General features: G+C 38.0%; 1 protein-coding gene across 3 annotated transcripts in view; it reads right to left on the bottom strand.

Annotated features, from left to right (window-relative positions):
- LNPEP (leucyl and cystinyl aminopeptidase) overlaps positions 1 to 26,529 on the bottom strand; it is an 85,911-nt gene that overhangs the window by 21,490 nt on the left and 37,892 nt on the right. For all 3 annotated transcript variants that reach the window (XM_045808350.2, XM_087861965.1, XM_045808351.2), the window contains exons 3-11: positions 24,747 to 24,885; positions 23,304 to 23,435; positions 13,188 to 13,308; positions 12,350 to 12,504; positions 10,420 to 10,533; positions 8,622 to 8,756; positions 4,837 to 4,968; positions 2,294 to 2,454; positions 1,967 to 2,055 (exon numbers count right to left, since the gene is read on the bottom strand). In XM_045808350.2, coding sequence (XP_045664306.2) covers positions 1,967 to 2,055; positions 2,294 to 2,454; positions 4,837 to 4,968; positions 8,622 to 8,756; positions 10,420 to 10,533; positions 12,350 to 12,504; positions 13,188 to 13,308; positions 23,304 to 23,435; positions 24,747 to 24,885 — 1,178 coding nt within the window. The remainder of the gene's footprint in view (positions 1 to 1,966; positions 2,056 to 2,293; positions 2,455 to 4,836; positions 4,969 to 8,621; positions 8,757 to 10,419; positions 10,534 to 12,349; positions 12,505 to 13,187; positions 13,309 to 23,303; positions 23,436 to 24,746; positions 24,886 to 26,529) is intronic.

Consider the following 26,529-nt stretch of genomic DNA (forward strand, 5'->3'; position numbering starts at 1 on the left):
AATGAATAGCACTAGATGGAGGGAGGGGGAGGCAAGAGTGCTCTTCCGGGAGAGCAAACAGCACAGGCGAGGGCAGGAGGCAAGGCTGGGGTGTGACGCGGTTTCCTACAGCAGAGGCACAGAGCGCCGCCGGGGAGGGCTTAGGGAGAAAAGGCTTTGGCAGGAAAAGATGAGCTAGACTTTGGGACGTGGATCTCAAAAAGTTTAAGAAGCTCACAAACAAACTGAGCTGAAAAAAGTTAAGGGTAAATAAAAGCGGATTTCTTATTGTCCAATCATTTCTAATACCACCAAAAATTTACATAGTATTGGGAAGTTTGAAAACTTTCCTTATTGGTCCAAAAAGAGACATGGGACTTTCTTTCTTTATTCAGGGACTGTCCTTCCAAGACCACTTAAAAGTAAAAAGTTTTGTTTTCATCCTTACACCTCTGGTTATATTAATCAAAGATTCTTAGCGTTTCAAATAATGAGCTTGTTTTAATGCTCCGCTCTAGTCAAACTGCAATGCAACTGTCATGCTCACATATTTCAACTGGCATCATAAATTATCACCACATCACAGAAAGACAACTTAGAAATGTATATTAAATCACAAAAAATAACACAGTCTTCATCTCTGAGAAGCATTCCTATGAAGAAGTTCATATAATGACAAAACATTTAAGACCCTAAACTTTTACTGAGACTTTTTTTTTTTTAAATGGAGACAAATGGTAAATCAAGTGTCCAACAGTAAGGAAAGATCAAATCGAATATTGTATATGTTTTTTTAAAAAGGCAAGATATAAAAATCACTTGTACACAAAGGTATCCACTAAGTAAAAATATTTTAAAAATTATTAGAAAGAAATAATCGCGAGAATAGCTGTGATGGGGTGATCTGTTCTCCATTTTCTAGATTTTACGTAAACTCCATTTAAAGATTTCTTGTTCAATAATAACATGAATAACAACAGGTAACATTTATATAGCACATAACACAGGCCAGACATCATCGTAGGTGCTTCACATAAACGGACACAATCTTCACCGTGACACTCTCAAATATGATCACTACCTCCACTCCACAGCTGAGGGAATGAGGCTCAGAGGGTCACAGAACTACTACAGTCATACAAGTGAATCAGACAATCTGGCTCCGAAGTCCATTCCATTAACCACTAGGCTGCACTCCTCTCTCAAAAATATAGGCTTGAACACCAGATAGAAATTCAAACAAGAAATTTGCCCTTTCCATAAACTTAGAGTATCACTAATGGTTCCCGCAGGACCTGAGATCTTCATGATCTTTCAGGAGGTAAACTGAGAGGGGGCATGGTGTGGCATTCACAGCGGTGTTTGACAAATGGTCAGAAACGACATTTCGCTTTTGTTTTTTATAGATTCCTACGGGTACAACAACATATGCGGTCTTCACATTTTCTTATCCCCCTCTTTGCAATCATAATTTCTTGCCCCACTTTCTTATTAACAAAAAATGTATACTATGTTCATAGGACACTTTGTGATGATGATTTAACTAAATCTACATCACGATCAACCTTTATTATGCATAAGAATCACCTAAGGTGCTTGTTGAAATGCAGCCGCCCAAGCTCGAGCTGGAGAGCAGATAGCAGGCGTTACTTTAAGAGACAGCTCTGCTTCTGCTACTTTATACCTGGTAACATAAAATATTTATCCAGGATATAAAAACACAGCGTCTGCTATTTTCTACCAAGGCTGCTAGCACATTTAGCGCAACTTTTTATACCTTATTTCTCATGAACAAGAAAGACGAACTTCATACGTGCTATATGGACCAATCTCACTTCAGTCATAGCTTGTCTAGGTGACTCATAAAACCAGATCAGAGAGTATACACTTTGGAAAGTATGCTCTCCTTCCTGCTACTAGGTCAGAGTTTTAAAAAATATATGCTGTTGCAAATTTCTTATCAGAAAAGAGTTAATTAGAGTCAAACCTGATTTCTTGTCCAGTAAAAACACCAATGGATATTTTGAGTAATTTCTTCCCTCAGTGACGTAGGATAGTGGAATATGCCAGAGATAGCTGTAAAAAGAAAATATTGGAAGATTATTACTCTTCCCAGTATTTCAGTCAGTTACACATAATTCGTTGTATCTTTTTGTTGTTGTTGTTCTTCTTCTTCCTTTTGGCAGGCAGGAGAAATTTTTCAAGCTATTTCCAGAAAAAGATAATCTTTTTAGGTTTCATAGGAACTTGTGATTATAAATACTTTAACCCAAGGGTGCAAAAGAGACGGCAGGAAGAGAAAGCCAGAATGTACCTTGCGTCTGAAGGCTGAATTTCAGGCTTCATATTTAAAAAGTATCTTTCTTGCTGTACATGAAGTTCCCTTCCTTTTCTTTGAACAGTCACTAAAGGAAATCCTTTTTGCAGAGTCCAGGTTTTCATCATCTTCTTTACATCTAGCGTTTTGTTTGTGATCTACAAAAAAAGAATTAATTATTTTTGCTTAAAAATGAACAGCTTAAAAACCTTACAGTCTGTGCTCTCCCTGTCTGCCCACCACATTCTGTGAACACTGCTGGTTCTGTTAATACAGACCGGAAGTCGGAACGAGGACTTAACTTTACATACACTTCTAATCTAAGTGAACGAGCAGCAGCTGAAAGGAAGGTCACCTGGAACAGAGCTAAGCGATAACTAGAGAAAGTGAGAGAAACCTTGTGTTGAGAAAGAATTACATTGAGTGTTTGTCCAAATCTCGAAGTAGGGACAAGCACTCTTTCAGCTCACAATACCACCATTTAGAAGGTATGAATCATGACCAATATTACAGTAAGAAGCACAACTACTTTCTCCTGTGAGTCAGCCTGTGTCCCGGTCTCTCTTTATTCCCCAGACCCTCTGCTTTCCGTACATGTTAGCATCCCTCTTGGGAAGAGCTAATACTGTGGGAGAGCCAGAAAGCAGCGGCAGAGTAAGATGTCAACAGGCCGGGTACCTTGACGTGAAGTTTCTCCAGAGAACAACAGTTACCTCTTTCCACAGTCACAGACGCTGTCTCCCAGAAACTGCATCAATATATCTACAAAATCTAGAATCCAGTATCAGAGGTTCACAAACCCTCTAAAGCCCACCATCCCTACGACACTGGTATCAATGATTAAGAAGAAATTCTGGAACAACTATCTCTTTAAAGCTGGTGAGTTAACCTTCTGTTTCCAACCATTTTTCTAGGTTGCATATGAATTTGAACTGCAAGCACCTAAAATTGTTAAGCACTTTAAGTGTTTGGTAACTATATCATTCCATGATGGCTGGCCTCACCTCAGCCTCCATATGCCCATTTATTTAAAGCAGAAAGCCTGGATCAAATCTACCCAAATTCATTGCAATATTAATATTACATTTCTCATGGTTCTGATCTATTCATTTCTAGACAAGGGATTGGGAAGAAAACAAACGTTGCCGAAGGCACTTTTGGGCCTTTGAACCAGGATGGAAATGAAAGGCCAGTGCAATAATTTGATGTGGATGCTGGAAGACCTGAGGATAACGTGAGGGACGAAGCTGGGATAGGAAAGCGCTATGAGGTAAGAGCTGAGGTCAGTCAGAAAGGCAGAAATAGATCGTAAAGGTCAGGAGACAACGCAACGAGTAGAGAGTAAATAATGTGGCTTTCAGTTGAAACGTTACCATATGATGAGAGAAAAACCAGTGATTTGGAAGCAATTCTTAAGTAATAAGGACTAATCCATCTTCTCAAAGAGAACTCGGAGAGCAGAGAAGGTGTATCTTCCGGGCACAGGGTTAACAGCTAGAAAACTTAAGGTTTCAGATAGACAGGGAAATAGAAAGAGTATACATAAAAGACTCAGAGTAGAAGTTTTCTTTTTCTTTTTTTTAACTTATTTACTTATTTGAGAGAGAGAGAGAGCACCCAGAAGGGAGGGGCAGGGGGAGAGAGTCTTCAGCAGACTCTGCGCTGAGTGTGGAGCCTGACACGGGGCTCAATCTCACGATCCTGGGATCACGACCCTGAGCCAAAACCAAGAGTCAGACGCTTCACTGACTGTGCCACCCAGGTGCCCCCAGAGGAGGAGCTCTTCGTCCAGGGCCCTGAAACTTTGAAACTTTGTGTATATATGTGGCTTTTCTGGGGAATATGTCCAGAATTTTCATCAAAGTTTCAAATATGTCTGTGATCTTCCAAAACATTAAGAACCATTGATCTGGATCAGGGTAACAACAAACTAAAAGGCTCAGAAGGGTTATGCAGTTAGCATACATGCACGATGCAGGTTGGGTTCACGCACTGCTCTGAAGCCTAACTCGAACCTAACTGCTTATTAGAACATTTGCAGGCACAACAAAATCCAAACAGCAAAACGATCCAAGGGCAATATGCAGCCCATGGCAGCCAGCTTGTGATATATCGTCTTTCAGGATGGACTTGTAGGAACAGGACCACAAAAGACAGGAGAATTCATAGGGCAGAGTGTAGGGAAAAAGTCATGAATCAGAAGTAGATAAAGATGTAAAAGCACAAGAAAAGGAAAATAGATTTTTGAAAAAATCAAATAATGAAAATATAGTAACATATATTAATTCAGGACGGGCAACTTTCCTACAAAGTAGGAATCAAGATTAAGGCATAGAACAAAAATGGTTATACAAAGCCACACACGATAATCTCAACACTTAAAAGACAAGTACTTCCATTTCTTGACCTTTAATTCTGTGCTCCATCCCCCTCTCTCTCAAATAACTATCCTTGGTACCATAGCTTAGTTATATACTTGATAAAAATATAAATAGAAGAACTCTTCTCTAAGAACTAAATAAAATATTCAGGTCACTTACCTCATTAAAACTATCCCACAGATCATCACTTTGAATGGATGCATAGCTATGACTTTGCAGGTAAAAAACAACAGCATGTTGGAATATATCTTCACTGAGGTAAGTTTTCAGCATCAACAAGAGGGAAGCTCCCTATTTAAAAAAAAAAAAAAGTGAGAAAAGGGGGGAAATAACAGACTACAATAGGTTTAGAGAATTGAGAACCTAAAATTCGAAATATAATTATTCTAAGTATATTCTTACATATAGAGAACCCAGTTATAATACACAGTTATTTACTGTTCTATTACCAGATGTGAATTGTGTTCAAATTGTCTGAAAAATTATTTTAAGGGATTTGACAAAAAAATAATGGGAGCGGGTTCCCACATGCACTAATTCCACTATAAGCCATTTTATGTGGTCTATCAGTTCCTGTCTCAGTGTGATGATAAAAAGCTAAGTGTTTATGAATACATCTTGAATAGAAAAGCATGCCACATTTTCTGTGGAATCCCCATCCCTCTCCCAGTGCTCAAAATACCAGCCACATTCATGGGTTCACTGCTGGAGATAATCAACAGAGCTCAGCTCCAAAAGTCTCTCCACTCAGGAGTACATTCATTTCCAGTTTTACTGTATCGTGTTGCTAAAATAACCAAGATCTCGCTTCTTCCTGCAGAATCACTTCAGATATGTTTGGAACTAATGAACGTATAGGGCAGGAAGCGTACAGTAATAATTCGGAACCTGACATGCAACTGGTAAGGCACTTCGGCGACGCTAGACCATTGCTGAAGCACATGTCATCACTTCCAAAAAACATCTTTGTGAAGCCTTCCCTGATTCGAGACAGAAATCGTTCTCCATCTTCAAGAGCAATTTATATCACTTCCTGCATCTGGTACAGATATATATTCAATACATATATTTAAATATACATTTAAATATGTATTTATAGATATAGAGATATATTTATTTCCTCTTCTAGACTGTATGCTAGTTGAGGGAAAATCCACAAAGCTCAATTCCAGTGACTAAAACAACACCTAGTAACAGAAGGAACTCGAATAGTCTTTGAATTTCACTTCTGGTAAAACATGTAGCAGGATTAAGCCATCAAGATGATCGGACGTAGACGACTGAATTCAATACCGAGTACTCCCTTTTTTCTATATCGCGCTTCATGATGTTACTTGTTCTACCAATTTAAGTACTCATTCCTGTTCCCAACAGACCCCTTTCGCCCCTGCATCGCCAACTTTCCCTCACTACTGTTATATTCCCATTAACAAAACGATGCAACGTTCCTCATTTAAAACAAATAAGATGTCCTTTCTTTCTTTAACCCCATGCCTCTTCCAGTTATCACCCTATTTCTTATTCCCCCTTTGTAGTAAACTCTTCGCAAGAGCGTCTGCATCTGCCATCTCCATCTGCTCTCTTACCACTTTCCCTAGAGCCATCATCCAATCGTCACTCCACTGGAAGTGTTTTTATCAAGGTCACTGGGGAACTTCATGGTGTCAAAGCAATGGCAATCCCCACACTCATCTTATCAACCTGCTAGCAGCATTTGATATGACTGATCACCCACTCCCCCTTTAGAGTCTTTCTGCACTTGGCCTTGGGACACCCCTTTTGATTCTCCCCCTATTCACTGGCCATCGTTCTCAGTCTCCTGCTGGATCCCGTCTCCATGGAACCACCTCATTTTGGTGGCCCCTGGCATTTACATTTTAGACCTTTTTTCATTTCTTTCGAAGTTTACTTCCTAGTTGATCTCAACAGACAACCTACATCAGAATTAGGCTTGGAGACTAAAAACCCAGAAAGAATATGTCTGTCAAACACATTTCCCTAGTGACGCTTCCTTCTTCTTGCATACAATATTGGTAAATTACCCCGTGTCCTACTTTTCCCAGTTATGTGGGATATTTGCTAGATTCCCAAATCCTGAAATAAGTAGTTATCATACTGACAGGAGTTAGATATGCTGTGGAGACCACATGATCAGAAGACACTGAATTTGGGGTTTAGGGGGTGGGGTTAGAGGATGACAGAGCTCTGTCAAAACAAATCCCGAAGTAACAGTTCTGTAGAAGAACAGAACCACAAGTTTAAACATTTTATCAACAGATCCAATACAGACTTTAAAAATCACAGCAGCAGCTCTGATCGGAATATATTCAATACAGCTAATTAAACTCCTGATTCCTTATTTGTTAACAGTACTACCATTTTCCATGCCAGTCGGGTATTAACCTGAAAAAATGGCTCCCTCTTTGCTTACCTGCCTTACCCTGTCACTAAACCCTTCCAGAACTTCCCTCCACCCAGTGTTCTTGCACTCATCATTTTCCTCCCACTTTCACTACCACTCCCAATTCCACACTTAGACCACATCATGCTTGGACTTTAGCAGCAACTTCCTGACTTTAGGTCTCCCTCCACACTTAAATCTACTTTGTAAGCTGGAACAAATTAGTTTTCCTAAACAGTAACTTTAATCAAGGAATTCCTCTGTTTGAAAAATCTTCTAAAGCTTCCCATTGCTTACAGAACAAAGTCCAGATTCCTGATGGCATTCAGAACCTTCTACAACTGCCCCAACCTACCTTTCTCATCTTTCCCCTTCTCCACATATGACTTCCACCGCAGTCAAACATTTACTCCCTAAACAAAAATGTCTTGCCCATTAGTATTCCTGACTTTTTCTTTGTAGAGCTCACTGCCCCATTCCAGCTCTACTCAATGCTTCCCATTCCTATCTGTATTCTTTTTATTATTTAATTCCCTTCAATTTCCATTTTCCTCCAAAAAAGTTCTCTTTATAACCCTAGATTAAAAAAAAAAGGCTATACCGTTCATTCCGCACATAGCATCTCTTACTGCTTCACAAGTACCATCTAAACTTTGAGTTTCTTGATGATATGGACTGTATCTCATATGTTTTGTGTTGTGTATTTTCTCTGTCCAGTGCAGGAATTCATTTATTAATCAATTAATTTGACAGCCAGAGTAACGAGGCAAATAAGTCTAAACATTCATGACTCTCACCACAACGGTGAGTAGTACTGTTCTTCTGTTCTCTGACCTATGGTGATTCTTTTTTTTGTTGTTGTTAAGATTTTATTTATTCATCTGAGAGACAGCAAGTGAGCTCATGAGCGGGAATTGGGGGAGGAGATGCAGAGGGAGAAGCAAACTCCCCACTGAGCAGGGAGCCCAAATCAGCGCTCAGCTCCAGGACTCGAAGATCGTGACCTAAGCCCAAGGCAGACACTCAACCATCTGAGCCACCCGGGCGCCCCTGACCTGTGGTGATCCTAATCAGGTTTCTAGTTTTCTGTTTCTGCTTCACTCCCAAACCTGGAGTTTGTGTTTCTGATCCTGCAATCCAATTTTCAGTTCTTACAATCTCTCTTTGTTTACGTATTTTGGCAACTGTGACTTTGCAACATGCCTCAATTCTCAGTAACACAGCTAAGGGCTTGCTTAGAACACTCCATGGACATATTCTACCTGTAGATCTGGAGACTGAACCAACTTTAAAAGATACATTGTTGTATAATCTGATTAACCGCCCAGAATACCAGTCAGAGAACTTAAATGAGAATAGAGAAATAAAGAAAAGCCCAGAAAAGTTAAAACCAAGATTTAAATAGAAGCAAACATCTTAAAGTTTAAAAGCTTATGTGAAAGTAATCTTAAAATAATCTTTAAAGTAATCTAAATCTTGCAGCTTGCTCACATATTAAATTAATTTGAAACCCACCCCAGGTACTTGGTTTGCAGAGCAGTACCTTAAAATAGGAAAGAGAATCAAACATTTCTTCAATCTGTTCTGAAGACTCAACAGATGATGATGATATTGGATGAGATGAATTCAAGGAATCTTTCTTCATGGTTTTAAATCGGGCATCTAAGAAATCTTCATACTAACGGAAACATCAAACAGATTAGGAAATCATGAAAAGTATCAAAGGCAAAGGCAAGTATAGTAATTATTTATATGAATTAGACTAATTACTGTTTTAGGTCATTATAAAAAAAATCTTCACTAAACTTCAGAAAATAAGCTTTTGAAAACATAGGAGTAGAGCAACTTTCATTCAGATTCCTTAAATTTAAAGATAAAATTATTACCTCCTAGCCACATGAAAAACATTGCTTCTTGAAGTACAGCATGAGGATAAATTAAGAATCTATTACTAAAACAACCAAATGTCCCAAATCCAGATAGAAAAATCAAAGTAGGGGCGCCTGGGTGGCACAGCGGTTAAGCGTCTGCCTTTGGCTCAGGGCGTGATCCCGGCGTTCTGGGATCAAGCCCCACATCAGGCTCCTCCGCTACGAGCCTGCTTCTTCCTCTCCCACTCCCCCTGCTTGTGTTCCCTCTCTCACTGGCTGTCTCTATCTCTGTCAAATAAATAAATAAAATCTTAAAAAAAAAAAAGTGCTGGTGCTTAAAAAAAAAGAAAAATCAAAGTAAATATTCTAAAATGGTTAGTATATATTTTAAAAATAACATCTGAAAATAAAATAAAAAATAAAAACGGGTCCTTAAGCCGACTTCTCATATATGGTCCAGGTTTCTATTAAGGTAATATACATTTCCCTTAACTGAGGTTCATTCGAAATTAAATATAACACTTAAATAGAATTCGTTGATAGCTCAGCAGACGAGCTCCCCTAGAATATACATTAGAAGGTTTTAAACATTCTGGGCACCACCAAGTGGTGAAACTGTGTATCTCATTGTTTAATTTAGTAACCTAGATTTAGAACACTCTGCTTAGTATTCTAGCTAAAAATGAGTTCCTTCTACCCACCTGAAGTTTCTGAAGAGGCCTTACACAAAAATTTTAAATTAAAAGCTTTTAAGAGTATCCCTATTTTGAAGCAGTCTTGGACCATAATATCCAGGAAGTTTAATACAAAGTCACAGAATTTAGGGTTGAATGGGATCTTTATTTATACTCTCCCACCTAATGCTTCGATTATTTGGCAATACCTATCGTACCACGGGCTGGTGTGTTCAAATATCTCTAAGGATAGGAAACATCTACAGAGTCTAATAACACAGTTATCATTATTACACTGTCTATGACAGAATGATGTCCCAAGTCTTTGAAAAGGGCACAAAATATGGTTTGTATCTTAACAGGGCAAATTATTTGTCTGTATCAATCTATGTATCTCTGTTACAAGAATGATCACAGTGATAAAAGAGAGATAGCATTGCTACAAAATGTCTTAATTTTTTTTTCTCTCTTTAAACAAAGGATAAAAAGTTTTGTTTTGCAAAAAAAGTCTTTTCAACTTTATCTAAATTCCTTCAAGGAGAAGGGCCACATCTATTAAAAATAAAACGTAGCAAAGTGATTTAAAATGTTCATCTAAATAAAGTATAAAATAATTTCACATAATTTCTGCTTTCAATGAAACGTATCAGTAAATAAAAGCTTAATTTTCACTGTCAAATCTCAAGAGTTAGAAGACATCAGTAACAAGGATACATTTTATTGTATCTTTCTAGAAACACTTTCATTTCTCCAAATGGCAAATACAATAGTGCGTGTAACAAACAAGTGTACTTACACTGGAGAGCTCTTTGAATATTTTTTCCAAAGAGAAATACTCCATGAAAGTAGCAAACCCTTCATTTAGCCACAGATCATTCCACCACTCCATTGTGACCAGATTACCAAACCACTGTGGGGGGGGGGGCAAAAAAAAAACTACTAACCAACACAATATTTACACTCTTAAAAATGTTCTAATAATTGAATTGTCAGATTAATCACCTATACCCACATTCTAATTACTTAAAAATACAGTTATTATTTAAAACAAACTATGTTCAAAGTAAAGACTTACAAGAAAATGTGTCTACATTTACTCTAAAATGAAAATAAAAATTTTAACATTTTACCTTGTCGAATGGGAAAACAAGCAAGAAACACAATTAGCATATTTATCAAATTAACACACACACTGTTTACTAGGTTAATAAAAACCAGTTTCTAGCCACTTCACTGAAAGTGTTATTTCCTAGGTAATGAAATTCTTCTACCTTCTAATACCAAGTTAGTAAGATTATTTCCATTCTATCTACAACCACCCACAACGACTAAGAAATAAACTGGTGTGTGACAGATTTCCCTACGGAGCCTGTGCTTCATGTTTGTCCTCAGTCACCTGAGCTGAGGACGGTATTTACATGATTCAAAGCAGAATTCAAGTAACGTTCCTTCGTTCCTTCGGATAGTTGGCATGCATATCAAAAAAGGAAATCAGAAAGATCTTTAAATGTCTTCTTCTACGATATAACAATAAGAAGGAAAACAATGATAGGAGACTCTCCTAAAAAAAAAAAATTTATCTCAAAAATCCCTGAAATGGAGAGTGGTAGGTAACAGCATATGCAATTCAGCGTGGCCTGGGGCTCATCTCAAACTAGCAGCAAAACAATGTTATTAGGTATTGAAACAAAACACTTTTGAGAATTACAATAACATGCTTTCCAAAGATAATCTCTTTAAACCTGTTTCAGAGGAATATGATTTCTAAGTCTTAAAGTAGAAGTAACAGAGAAGTGGTGATGGGTGGCCCCAGGCATCACAGACCTAGAGGACATCCTCTAAAGGACAACTTGGCTACACGCCCAAAACCATAACTGTCAATAAGTATGTGCTTCAGATGTCAGCCTGTTATGAAGTGTTCACAAGGGCTCTAGAGTTGCGCACATATGGTGTTTGAGACGGGGGGCAAACTGCCCAGAGCATGTGCCACTCTTCTTCCACGTCCCCTTTCCATCATAACACCCCCAAACTATACCCAACACTGCTAAGCACCTCAGCAAGGGACAAAAGAAAGACGAGGCGTTGGGGAAGAAAACAGGATGTTCACATACCCACATAATTTTCTTTCTTTTTCTCGTCATACAAAGAGTACCCTCCCTCTTCCAAATTAACAAAGAACACAGTTTGAGCAGAAGAAAACATAAATCTAGTCCTGACAACTACAGTCCAAGAGCTGTGAGAACAGAGTGAAATTTAGGGGAAGGGTTTCTCCACCACAAAGCTATACTGAGCAGTTGGCATCTGTCAGGGGTGAAATAGTTCTCTATTTCTTAGAGGGCAAGAAAGGAGACACAGACCTTGAGTAGACAGTGGCTCTTCAAGCCCAGTGCTGCCAATTAATAAATGTGTTATTTAGGTTAAGTCATTTACTTAAACTGAGTCTCAGTTTCCACATCGGTAAAATGGGATTATCACCTGCCTCAGAGCAGTTACGAAAAGTAAATGAGATAATGGATATGCAAATGCTTTCTAAACGGTAAAAGCCTATACAAACATTAGAGAGCATTTTCATTTGAAAATCAACTTTGTGTTAGAAAACACCATTTTTTATGAAAGAAGGCAATACTACAATAAAAAGCTAAATTTCTTATTAGTGTCTAATTCTACTCTAAAACTCTAGGACATAAAATAGAAGTATGAACTATAATATCCTTGGCTACTGATACCTGATGCGATAGCTCGTGAGCAATGATTTTAGTAACCAGCTTTCTGTCTGCCACTGAAGAAGTAGTATTGTCATACAGAAGTGTTTCTTCTCGGAAGGTGAGCAAGCCCCAATTTTCCATTGCTCCTGCTTCAAAGTCAGGAATAGCCACCAAATCTGGACATAAGAAGAAAGAAGTGATCAACTTTCCTTCATCTAAGGCACTCCTTAACGAAAACTACTTTACCCATTGGTTTATCACTAGGAATCAAGAGGCGGTGAGGTCATTTTATACTCGGCAAAAGGAACCCCACTCTAGTGTTGTATATTCCCCACCTATCAGTCAGTTGAGAAAGGGACCTGAACCATCCTTATAGAGTCACCGTTCCTCTGTCACTTAGCAAAGGAAGAGAAACCTAATTCCTTCACAAAGAATCAACTTTCTAGAGCAAGGAGGATACAGTGCGGATCCAACATTCTTCTATCTAGCTCCAAGTTAAACAGCTCTGAAATGCTCTCGCTTTCCTGAGCTACCAATACCCCGTTTTTGTTATTTGAATCAGGAATTTCTTAGGAGGTTAGAATTAGTCAAACTCCAGACTAAGCCCTAAGCAAATTCCCACTTACACAGCACCTGGATAAGCCCCTGTAACAGCCTCATAAACTTCTAAATATTTTAAGCTCCACATTCAGATGCTTTTACGGAATCTGAATAATCTTAACAAATACAACTTTTAAAGATTCAAGTGTTTCTTAGCTTTCTTTTAAAACAACTTTGACAAAAGTTTTCTAAAAAACATTTGCAAAATCAATCTAGGTTATAATGGTAATGAAAATCGGAGGCACTGTTTGATTCTTACCCAATTTCTTAAGTGGGTATTGAAGTTCAAAGTAGTTTTGATAGAATTCAAGAAGCTTCACAGTTGTTTCCAAGGCGTGATGAACTTGACCAATCTTTTCTGGTACAGCGTATATAGAAACCTAAAAGAAAACATATACATATATATGATATAAAGACAGGTACAACCAAAATGGCATGATATTCAGGTGAATACTGTGAGGCATATGTGAGAACTGCAAAGAATTTTATGAGATTTTACAGGACAGAAATGCTTGCTTCTAATTCTTTTAGCCCCTGGAGAATTTAGCAAGTCACTTCCACACATACCACAATGTTCAAACACTTACTGATTTTTTTTTTTTTTAACAGAACATCCCAAATAAACTATTTTGGGTCATATTATAGCAACACACAAGCATTTGCCTATTAACTTTATGATACTTGTCTTCTCCATTACCTAAAGTTGCCCTTCCTTACCTATGAGCTATCAAGACTGAACTATTTGAAGGACAAAACAAATTTTCATCTTTTTAGCACCTATTACAGTACCTGGCTTCCGAGAGGCACCCAATACAGAGGAGTCACATAAAGGAGTTACCTCTAAAGCAAACATACAAGGCAGAAATTGCACATTCGTTGAAATTACCCTGGAAAAACCTATCACAGACCAATGCATGCTCTTTCATTAAGATTGGCGCAGCTTGGTTTTCTTCCAGCCTTGGGATAGCTTACTTTTTTCCCAGTTGTTGGTGTGTTTACATGGATCACGTTATATAAGAAATAATCATACCAAACAGAATCCAACGCTCAATAAGTGGCACCCAGTAATTAAAACCAACCAAGGGGATGATAAATTCATATCTCCATTGCCCACTGCCTTCAGGATACTTGCTCACTAAGGGGTGGGGGGGAGGCAGATCCGATTGCCCACACCATTTAAATTGCTATTCTTTCTTTTTCTGACTAAGTGTGTAAGTTAAACACGTAAGCTATGACTAACTATAAACATCTTATTCAATAAGTATCAAAAGGCAAATTTTAAGCAATTATGTTAAAAGCAATGGGTTTTAAAAAGCATTATTTGTTTTCCAGTTGACTGAAAAAAACAAAAGCCCTCTATACTCACCTGGGAATGTGAGATATGGCCAAGACATAGCAGAAAATAAAAACTTAAAAAAATCTCAACTGGTGGGAAATGGAGACTCACTGAATAATTCATCACTTGGACAAAATGCACTGGTGAACTCTAACTCTAATTTAATTATCTCATTAAAGGACTAAGAAACTGTTGACAATTTCTAAAAGGCCAAACGTTCAGTCATAGTTGTCCTTACGTGGGCTTTAGTCTATAGTTAATCACAAAAACATGAACGTAACATGGCATAAAATGTAAAGCAAAAACATTTTTTTAAGTAAACAAAGACCAGCTCTCTGCTAGTTGTGTGACCTTGAGCAGGTTGGTTAACCTCATTCTCCTTATCGGTAAAAAGGTGATAAAAGTAACTCCTACCCTCACTGGGCTGCTGGGAAGATTAAATGGGCTAATAACATATATAGAACTCAGACTAGTGCATGACACGATGTAAGTGTTCAATAAATGGTAATTATTATCCTTATTGAAAATACAGTCCCGACAGAAATGGGGTAAAATATGTGTGAGTAGAGCATTTGTGCCAACAGTTACTGGAAAAATAACCTATCTAGGACTGGAGTTAGTCAGTTAAAACTATGCTGCTTTCTAAAGGAACTATGAAAGAAATTCAATCTCCCACCTCATGTGGCCAAGTGTACTTCACCAGCCTAGAACTCTACCATCTGCAGCCCTTGGTAAGGAGCTGTGACCACAGTTTATTGAATGCAGTCACCACCTGCCAAAGAGCGTATAAGCTCATTCCATTGATGTGTGTACTTCCTGCATCTTTCCCCTGTGAAGTCAATGTTAGTGGGGGGTGGAGGGGTGAGAAGCCTGACATATTCTTTTACAATCTCTAACTTCCATCGTAAATGACTATACCAAGATCACTAGGAATTTGAGACAAATCTTCATTATCTCTGCCTATTCTTTCCAGAAACACATAGTTTATATTATAGTCAACACATGAGCCTCAAAGACACTATCCCAATGGAAATACCACCCATATCCCCCAGATTCCTCCTCCAACATCCTGCCACACACACCATTTGGCCACTCCTATCCACATGTGTGAAAGCACCCTTTCTTGCAGGAAAAGTAAAGGAGGAAAAAGAAGTTCACATGAAACTGAAATCTGACCAAGGGATCCACTTGCGGGGCGCCTGGGTGGCACAGCGGTTTAGCGTCTGCCTTCGGCTCAGGGCGTGATCCCGGCGTTCTGGGATCGAGCCCCACATCAGGCTCCTCTGCTATGAGCCTGCTTCTTCCTCTCCCACTCCCCCTGCTTGTGTTCCCTCTCTCGCTGGCTGTCTCTATCTCTGTCGAATAAATAAATAAAATCTTAAAAAAAAAAAAGGGATCCACTTGCAATCGATACAATCAATGCAATCACTGCAATCAATGCAATGTAATCCACTGCAATACAATGATTAGGAAAAAGGTAGTATGGTATTTTCTCTTCCCTTCTACTTCTTTTTTTTTTCCTCCTTAAAAGAAGATGTGCTATGAGTTCTCACTAGAGATAAATCATTGGTCATTATAATTATTATCAAGTTTGTTTTAAGAGCAACAGAAGCAGTAAGAAACAGAACAAACTAATTCAACATCAACAAAAAAAGTCTTGCCCAGTATTCCGGGCTTGATAAGAACACTAAACACTGTCAAATGGAAGTCAACTAGCACTCAGACCTTAAGACTTATGACTTAAAACATGGTGTCCACATCTGACTAGCCACCCTGCATTCTGATTCTACAAATTAGACCTGTCTGTGGTAAAAACAAAATCAGGCAATGGCAAAGACAAAACAGTGTATTTCAAAACTGGCCTAGAGGTGTAAAGAACGCTGAACAACAGATAGAAATGATCAAAAACAAATGTTCCTCTTTCTTTACAACTTTGTCAATGTAGTAATCTTTATCACTAAAGAGGGCATGTTCAATAACTGATCATTTCAGTTGTTTGGTTACGACTGACATTAGTAAGTAAAGCCCTACTGCCTTATTCCTGAATCTTGTGAAACAGGCCTAATGTCAAATACTACGAAATAATCCAGCCAAAAGATTACAACATTTTAGTGTAAGAAAAATCCCTTGCTAGACTTCAAGTCTCATTTCTGGGCACCAAACGTACAGAAGTTCTCTCTGTCATTGGTGTAAGCAGCAGCATATTGTGCTGGACAGTACAATCCTGACTATCCCTTACTACGTGATCTTGGGTCGATTACGCAAGCTCTCCGAGACACTGTTTCTTCATCGGCAATACGGGATTTATGCTTCCCTCCCATGTAGTTTATGAAAAGGTATTTAGAAATGAGTGCCTAAGACAGGTGCCAGCACGCAGTATAGCTCCACGCATGTTAGAGTCTTCCCTCATCCTAATCAAAAGAGAGAAAATTAATGAAACAGTTGTTTATTTGTATAACAATTTTTTTTCAAAACACATTTTGAAACATGTGGTGCTGGGTAGCATTAAAAGTTATGACTTTACAGACATACAAGGAATTTCATAATATGTTCGCATATGGATTAAAAATAAGAGTGCACTTTGTATGTGTGTGTGTATTACTATCTCCCAGGCACTAAATATTTTACAAAAAATGTTACCATTTACTCCTTGAGAGGGTAGGCTAATATAGGCAATACAGTACTAGATTTGTGGAAGGTGAGGTTTAGACAGGATTACAGGGGAATCTTTCCAAGAGCACATTCTAGTAAAGCTGTAGAGGAAGGACTCCAGAGTCCATGTTTAACCATGTTGCTTCATAATACACATAAATTATAAGAAAAAAAAAAAGCCATCCCAAATTCCTCTCTCTCAATCTCAATCACTCTCTTTCCCTCCTTCTCCATTTACCCTCCATATATACATATATATATGAATAAGGTATATATCTGAGCAGTGAATAGTTCAGATTGGCTAGATGAAGAATCCATACTGGAACAATTAGAAATACAGATGGATTTGTAAGAGAGCCTTGAATATCAGAATGATGAGCTTGAATGTAATCCTAGAGGCAATAAGAAGGAAAGAGGAAGGGGGGGAGGGACAGAGGGAAGAGAAAAAGCCAAGACTGCATATATTTTGGGATACAATAAAAAGTGCTGGGGGTTTTATATCAAAGACTGTGATAATGACAACAGAGATGCATCTAAAGTGCTATGAAAGATCACAGAGGGAATGATTAACCCCAGCTGGGGCAAGAATGAACTGCTTCAAGGAGAGGATGGTATTCAGCTGGGTCTTCAAGAAGCAAACCTGACTCTCCTAGATTGAGCCTTTTGGATTTTATCCAGGCTGCAACATCTGAATCAAGAGCTAAATCTGTGGTGTGATGCTTGAAGAAAAATTAATTGAATTTTATCAGATTTAAACCAATCTCAATATCCTTTTCAAAGGATTCTGAAAAATTCTTTGGTTTAGACTTGACAAAAACTCTTTGAGGCCAAAGGTTTGTAAATCATTTGAGCACCTGGTCACTACACAGTCACCTACCTTTGAACACTGAAACTTTGTGACTAGTTCTCATCCTCTACTGGTGAGCATAATGGCAGACGGTCTTACTGCTGACGAAAAGCCACATGAGCCCCATCTCTGCCCTTACCTCTAAGAGTTATGAGGTAAACATGATAAGCTTTTCTAACAGAATGAGTACATCCTTTTTAATTAGCAAAACCTAAATATAATGTGATTAAAATAAAGCTCTTAATCTAGGAAGGAAAACCAAGTCCAACTGAATGTGTTCAATGGGTAGAAAATATTCCCTGGGGTGATCAAAATACGAAAAAAAAAATTTTTTTTAATTATCGTATTTCAATCATGAAGAATAATGATTTTTAGCTTTAAAAAGACCCTTTCTCCTATATTGTCAGTGTGTAAAAATATTAACTAGGTCTCTACTGTGAAATTAAAGCATAAAATCTAAACAAACAATCATTTACAGACAGGCACTAATGACAAAGAAAAGCAGAGGAACCTAATTAGAACAAATAATCAATTTTTACAAATTATAGATACACAAGACCTTTAAACAATCTTACTATTCTAAGGAAACTCAATCCGGAATTGCTTTTTAAAAAAGGAAGATTAAATTAACTTTTATAACCTGGAGTTTATCTTCTAACTACATTTGTACACTACCTCTTAAGTCCGCACGATGTTTTAGGTTTAGTGCAGTCCAATAAAATTTTCTGCATTGATGGGAACGTTCAATATCCATGATGTCCAATACGGTAACCATTAGCCACAAGAACACTAGAAATGTGGCTGAGACTTGAGGAAGTGAATTTTAAACTTAATTTTTTTGCAACTTTACTGATACAATTAACATATACCATTGTGAAAGTTTAAGGTGTGCGATGTGTTGCTTTGATACACTTTTATATCATGAAACAATTATCACGGTACTACTAGCTGACACCTCCATCACCTCACATAGTTACCAATTGTTTTTTGTGATGAGAACTTTTAAGATCTCGTCTCTCAGCAGCTTTCAAGCATATAATGCAGTATTCTTAACTACAACCATCATGCTATACATTAGATCCCAAACTTATAACTGGAAGTTTGTACCCTTGGACCAGCATTTTCCTGTTTCCCCCCACCACTCAGACCTTCGCAACCACCATTCTAGTCTCTCAGAGTTCAGCTTTCTCAGATTCCTCATATAAGTGAGATAATATATACAGTTTTGTCTTTTAACTTATGTTATTTATGTCATTTAACATAATGTCCTCCAGGTCCATCCATATTGTTGCAAATGGACAGAGTTCCTTCTTTCTCATGACTAAACAGTAATCCATAGTACGCTTACCACTCCTTTTGTATCCCTTCATCTGAAGGCAGATATTTAGGTTGTTTTCATACCTTGGCTGTTGTGAATAATCCTACAATAGACATAGGGCTGTAGATATCTCTTTGAGATCCTGATTACATTTCCTTTGGATATATACCCAGAAGTGGGATTGCTGGATCATATGGTAGTTCTATTTTTAATTTTTTGAGGAACCTCCACACTGCTTTCCATAGTGGCTTTATCAACATTCCACCAACAGTGCACAAGGATTCCCCTTTCCTCCACATCTTCACCAACATTTGCTAACTTTCACCTTTTTAATGGCAGTCATTCTAACGGGTGTGAGGTGGTATCTCATTGAGGTTTTGATTTGCATTTCCCTTGTGATTGGTGATGTTGAGCACCTTTTCATGTACTTGCTGGCCACCTTTATGTCTTCTTTGGGAAAATGTCTGTTCAGTTCCTCTGCCTATTTTTTTTTTTTTTAAGATTTTATTTTTAAGTACTCTCTACACCCAACATGGGGCTCAAACTCACAACCCCGAGATCAAGAATTGCATGTTCTACTGACTGAGCCAGCCAGGCACCCCTCCTCTACCTATTTCTAAATCAGACTGTTTATGTATATTTTTGCTAATGAGTTGTATAAGTTCCTTACATATTTTGGATATTAATTCCTTATCAGATATGCAACTGACCTCTGTATGCTGATTTATATCCTGCAACTTTACCAAATTTATTGATTAGTTCTAATAGTTTTTTGGTGAAGGCTTTTGGATTTTCTATACATAAGATCATATCATTTGCAAACAAAAACAATTTCACTTCTTCCTTTCTGATTTGAAAGCCTTCCGTTTCTTTTTTCTTGTCTAAGTGCTCTAGCTAAGATTTCAAGTACTATTTTAAATACAAGTGGTGAGAGTGGGCACCCTTTTCTTGTTCCTGATCTTCAGCCTTTCACTGTTGAGTATCATTTTAGCTGTGGGCTTGACATATACAGCCTTTATTATGTTGAGGTATACTCTTCTATACCTAATTTGTTTAGAGTTTTTTATCAGGAAAGGAAGCTTTTTTTGTAGCTATAGAGATAATCACGTGCTATTTATTTCTCATTCTATTAATGTGATGTATCACATTTACTGATTTGCATATGTTGAACCATCTTGTATCCCAGTGATAAATCCCCCTTGGTCATGGTCTATGATCATTTTAATGTGCTATTGAATTCAATTTGCTAACATTTTGTTGAGAACTTTGTGCAGAGACATCTACTGCATCTGTATTCATCAGGGACATTGGCCTATAGTTTTCTTAGATTGTCCTTATCTGGCTTTGATATGAGGGTAATACCAGCCTCATAAAATAAGTCTGGAAGTACTCCCTCCTTTTCAATTTTTTAGAGAGTCTGAGAAGAAACAGCATTAATTCTTCTTTAATGTTTGGTAGAATTCACTGGAGAAACCATCTGATCCTGGACTTTCTTTGTTGGGAGGTTTTTGATTACTGGTTCAATCTCTTCACTCATTCCTGATCTGTTCAGATGTTCTATGTCTTCATGATTCAGTCTTGTTACGTTGTGTTTCTAGGAATTTATCCATTTGTTCTAGATTATCCAATTTGTTGACCTATAATTGTTCATAGTAGTCTCTCATGTTCCTTTGTATTTCTGTGGTATCAACTGTAATGTCTCTTTCATTTCCGATTTTGACTCTTATTTCTTAGTCTAACTAAAGGTCTGTCATTTTTGTTTATCTTTTGGGAAAAAAAAAAAAAACCCAGCTCTAGTTTCACTGATCTTTTCTAACGTTTCTCTGTTACCTCTTTCATTTATTTGTGCTCTGATCTTTGTTATTTCCTTCCTTCTGCCAAATTTGGGCTTAGTTTGTTCTTTTTCTGTTCCTTGAGGTATAAAGTCAGGTTGTTTATTTGGGATCTTTCTTCTTTCTTAACATACGCATTTATCACTCTAAACACCCCTCTTAGAACTGCTTTTTATGCATTCTATAGGATGCATACACCACCATATTACACTGTTAGAGTATTCTGAATTTGGCTATATACTTACCTTTACCAGTGTGTTGTATATTTTCATATATTTTCATGTTACTATTTAGTGTCCTTTCATTTCAGCTGGAAGCACTCCTTTCAGCACTTTTTAAGGGAGGTCTAGTGGTGAAGGACTCCCTCAGCTTTTGTCTGGGAAAGTCTTTATCTCTCCTTCATTTCTGTAGGAAAACTATGTCATACAAGAGTACCTTGACTGGCAGTTTTTTTCTTTCAGCACTTTGAATCATCTGACTCTCTTCTGGTTGCTAAGGTCTGTGCAGAGAAATCCACTGACAGATCTATCCCTTGTAAGAGATAAGCTTCTTTTCTTTCAGTTCTTTTAAGATTCTCTTTGATTTTTGACAGTTTTATTATAATGTGTCTCTTTAAGCTGTTTGTTTGATAACCTGTGAGTTTGATGAACTTGATTATCCAAATTTCTCCGCACATTTGGATAGCTGTCAGCCATCACTTCTTTGAATGAGCTTTCTGCCCCCTCCTCCCTCTGGTCTCCTTTTGGAACTCCAGTAATTCACAAATTGTTTCTTTGACGGTGTCCTATAAATCACATAGGCTTTCTTCACTCTTTTCTTCCATTTTTTATTTGCTCTCTGTCTGGATAATATCAATTTTCCTTTTTTTTTTTTTTTAAGGTTTATTTGAGGGGGGGCAGTGCATAAGTGGGGGGGCAGGGGGAGAGAGAGAATCCTCAAGCAGGCTCCCTACTCACGGGGAGCCCATCGTGGGGCTCCCTCCCAGGACCCTGAGATCATGACCTGAGCCAAAATCAAGAGTCGGATGCTTAACCGACTGAGCCACCCAAGTGCCCTTCAACTTTCCTGTCTTCTAACTCACAAATTCTTTCTTCTGCTTGATCCATTTTGCTATAGATGTTCTGTATATTCCCCCCCCACCCCAGCTCATTATATTTTTCAGCCCCAGAATGTTTAGTTCTTTTTTATGATTTCTATGTCTGTTAAAATTCTCATTTTTTTCATGTTTCATTGTTTCTGGATTCCACTGAATTGTCTTTTTGTGTTTTCTTATAACTCATTAAGTTTCCTTAAAAGAGCTATTTCGAATTCTTTACTGGGTAAATCATGGCTCTCCATGTCTTTGGGATCAGTTACTGGAAGATTACTGTGATCCTTTGGAAATGTCATGTTTTCCTGATTTTTCATGTTCCTTGAAGTTTTGCATTACTGTCTTCACATCTGAAGTAGCAGTCACCTCCTCCAGTCTTTACTAACTGCTCTTGCCAATGCATCTAAACTTGTATTTCTTTTTTTATCCAACAGAGTGCTGAACTTTTTGGCTTAGATCTGGACTTTGGGGCACCTGGGTGGCTCAGTTGTTAAGCATCTGCCTTCAGCTCAGGTCATGATCCCAGCGTTCTGGGATCGAGCCCTGAATTGGGCTCCCTATTCAGCAGGAAGCCTGCTTCTCCCTCTCCCATTCCCCCTGCTTGTGTTCCCTCTCTTGCTGCCTCTCTCTCTGTCAAATAAATAAATAAAATCTTTAAAAAAAAAAAAAAAAAGAAATGTGGACTTCCACAAAGGCTATTTTGTCCAGGTGCTACTGTATAAGAGAGTATTTCTCAGGTGCTTCCACACCATGGCCAAGAGGGCTACAGCTGTTTCACATGCCACTACAGGGTCCACAGCCAGAACCGTGGTCTGTATGCCTAGTACCTGATGCATGGGTGGGAAGATTCCTCCCAGGCCCCTTGGCATATGGTGCTGGATTCCACAGCTTCCACAAAGGCATTTTTGTCCATCAACAGATGTCAGTTATTGTTGCTGGGGTGAGAGGACATGAATGAGGGACACCTAATTCAGCCATGATGTTGTCATCTAATCATAGGAAACAAACTGAGGGTTGCTGGAGCAGAGAGGTGGGAGGGATGGGGTAACTGGGTGATGGACATTAAGGAGGGCACATGATGTAACGAGCACTGGGTATTATATAAGACTGATGAATCACAGACCTGTACCCCTGAAACCAACAATACATTATATGTTAATTAATTGAATTTAAATTAAAAATAAATAAAAAATAAATAAAAGCTTATTTTCCTTCATATAGCAGTTACCAGAAATCATTAAAGAATTCCTCTTAACCTCTTATGAAACAGGCTTTCAAGACAATTACTACAACAACATACCAGGGTTCCGTTTACATCCTGACTCAGGTTCTTCATCTCCCCAACAATGAATGCAACAAGGTAAGTGCTCATTTTCACACTCTCAGAAAACTCATCCTGAACAAGTCCATCTTCCATGATGACTGATGAATTCTACAAGCAAAGGGGAAAAGATAACTAGGTAACTATGGGAATAAATGACGGTAACAAACTAAGAAATTGAAAATTCAAATAGGAAACAAGTAGTGAAGATGTTGGCATATTTTAATCTCTCAGCACAAGAGAGCATGACTCTTACTCTCAACAGAGCATGGCCCTTACTCTCAATCTGTTTCGTCGTGCCTCATGATGAAAATACACGGAGTACAGTGAAAATCTTTAAGGAATTTTTACTTTCAAAAAGATCCATTTCAAATAAATGTAACTTAGAAATAGTGAATATCAGTGGTTCTGTTTCTCCCCTTTAAAACACCACCAAAACCCAAATCCTTCCTTATGATGTAGGAGTGCTCCACTCTACTGCTACAAATTCAGAAGAAGGAGCTACAGTTGGGATATCCCTCTGAAAGATCTGAAACAGCTTTTTAAAGTGCCATGTTGAGGACCTTAAGAAGGCTTAGTGGGATCAAAGGTGATAAGTCACCAGAGAAGTATGCAGCAGACACAAGATGAGAGAATGCAGGCAACCTTGCAAGATTTTCTGACTGTGAATTAAGATATGTTTTGGGATATTAGGCAAGTAGGCATCTCACCTCATTAAAGGAAGATTAAAGTGAAGAGTATGGCTAGGAGTGGAGCTGCTGAAGTGATGTCCCTTTTGAAGGACAGATCACATCCTCTCCTACCTACAAAGGTTGACTCCGTAGTCTGTTAGATGTGGCTGCTCCTTTCTGCTAACCACATAGGTTCCACATGGCCACTCACGTGTCAGGAAAAAACCCAAAACCCTAGGTTCTGTTTAGCACAAAAGAAATTCTACTTGGTTTCATCCCCACTGCCTCCCACATGGAATTTACATCCAAGAAAGAGGTACATGATCTTGTTAGACCTCCACGTTACAATATAGATTTTTCAATAACCAATAAAACACCAAGGTCAATCATGATTCAACACTATCACGTATCACTATTTAGAATAACATATTCACCACATCTCAGAAAATACCACTGATCTTTAGTACTGGTTCATGTAGTATTATTATTGGTACAACTTTAGTATATAGCACATACTTCACATTTCCTGCCCACACATTCCACATCGTCTTCCACTTTCTTCAACTGCTCTTTGGGCTGACTTCTCAATTAATTCCAACATATATTTTAACTTTTATTTATGTATTTTAAGAAAGAATAAGAAAGTACATGATTTTAATCATTCTCAACAGTATCACAAAGAGGAATTCAAGTATTCATCACAAAGAAAGAGATCTACTCAAAGATTTTACATTAAGGAACAGAACAGTACCTTAGGCATATTTGATAAAGCAGTATATTGCTCATCCCTTATGATCCTGATGATAAATGTGGCTTTAAATCCTGGTTCATCAAAACAAGGAAAAGCAGATCTTGCTGCCAGGGGTTCAAACTGAGTTGCCGCAAAGTACCTAAAACAAACGCAAATTCACCCAACAGTTATTGAGCACCTACTACTGAAGGCATCTTGCCAAGTACTAGGGATACTAAGATAAACCTGGTACAATCCCAGTCATTAAAGGATCGCAATCAACTGGGAGAAGCATAGGTTACATGATGAACAGAAACCTGTCAGACTGCAAACCATGTCATTAATATTGAAAATAAAGCAGTGGAAACAAAGGGTAGGAAACAAATTCTGAGTAGCAGTTGAGATACTGTACAGAAACTGGTGACAAAATTTGAAGAGAGTCTTAAAAAATGAGGAATATTTGAAAAGGCAGAGAAGGGTAGAAAGTACACCGTAGAAAGAGTGGGAGGCACAAGCAAAGATAGAGCAATGGATACTCAGGGACTGGAGGTGGCTGTCTAAGATGGCTGGAGATGAAGCCACCAATGTAGCCTACAGCTGGCCACGGAGGTCTTAAAAAGGTTTCAGATGGAGATCAGTAGGAAGGGTGGTCATTAATTGCTATACATCATCTATACAGACTCTGGCTTCACAACAGGAAACCTTAAACTTACTTCTTATACTTTCATGAAGACTAAAAAAAGACGAGGCACTCTGTAGTATGACGGTTTCCTTTACAATCTTCAGAAATGAATAAAAAACTTTCCTCCCTTTCCTACAGCACAGCAACAACACATGAGACTTTAACTCATATGAAAGTCCTCAATTAAAAGTTGGGAGGAAAGCACAAAAAGAAAAAGAGGAGAAAATCAGATTTTCAATTAAAGCAGAGGAACAAAACAGATCTGCATTTGGGAAGTCATCCAAACACGGCCACAGAATAATCAGGGCAAGTGTGGCCCTGCTGTACATATTTCAGGTACCAGTTAATATGGCACATTTACAATCACCCCTCTGGACATGATGGCCTCACTTGCTTACAGCTTAGTTTCCACTTTAAAAAGATACACAGAAAAGAGTGTGGGAAGACCCAAATCCTGCACTCTACCAGCCATGTGACGTTAGGCAAATCAGTAACATACGCCTCAGTTTCCTTATTTATTAAATTAGGACTGAGGTAGGATCCTCTGCAAACATTTAGGGTTTTTACTGGAATCAAATAAGGCTATTCAAAATAAAAACTACTTGTATGCCACAAAGTCCAACACAGATGTTTATTATAAAGGCTAGATAGTCATAACTCTTCATTCATACTTATTATTGTGTTTTTGTCCTGATAAGGATTTGCCCAAATAATTGTTTCTATTGAGTAAACTGCACAAAAGATAGCAATCAACATACATGAAACAATTTAAACATATTACGTTGCTAATACTCAATTTCTTCACTCCACTCCCAAATTCTTACCTAGTTAACAGAAAATTATGGGAGAGGGCCACAAGGGACCACGGAATAAAGTTTAATGATATCTGCAATATGCATATAGTCTACTTGGACCACCGCTTTATTAGATAAAAATTGGATCATAATGTTCTGAGACAAAGAAAACTTTAAATTATTGTTCAAAGGGATGCAATAATAACTATCTTACATAAAAGTCTCTTTGAGAAGGCTGCTGCTTGAGGATACTTATATTCTATCCTATCTATGCCAAATACCCTGAAGCTTATTCTCTCATTAGTGACTTCCTTTGCTTTCGGAAATA

Source organism: Ursus americanus, chromosome 5 (assembly GCF_024610735.1).
Source record: "Ursus americanus isolate L20-20 chromosome 5, mUrsAme1.1.p, whole genome shotgun sequence".
Taxonomy (NCBI): domain Eukaryota; kingdom Metazoa; phylum Chordata; class Mammalia; order Carnivora; family Ursidae; genus Ursus; species Ursus americanus.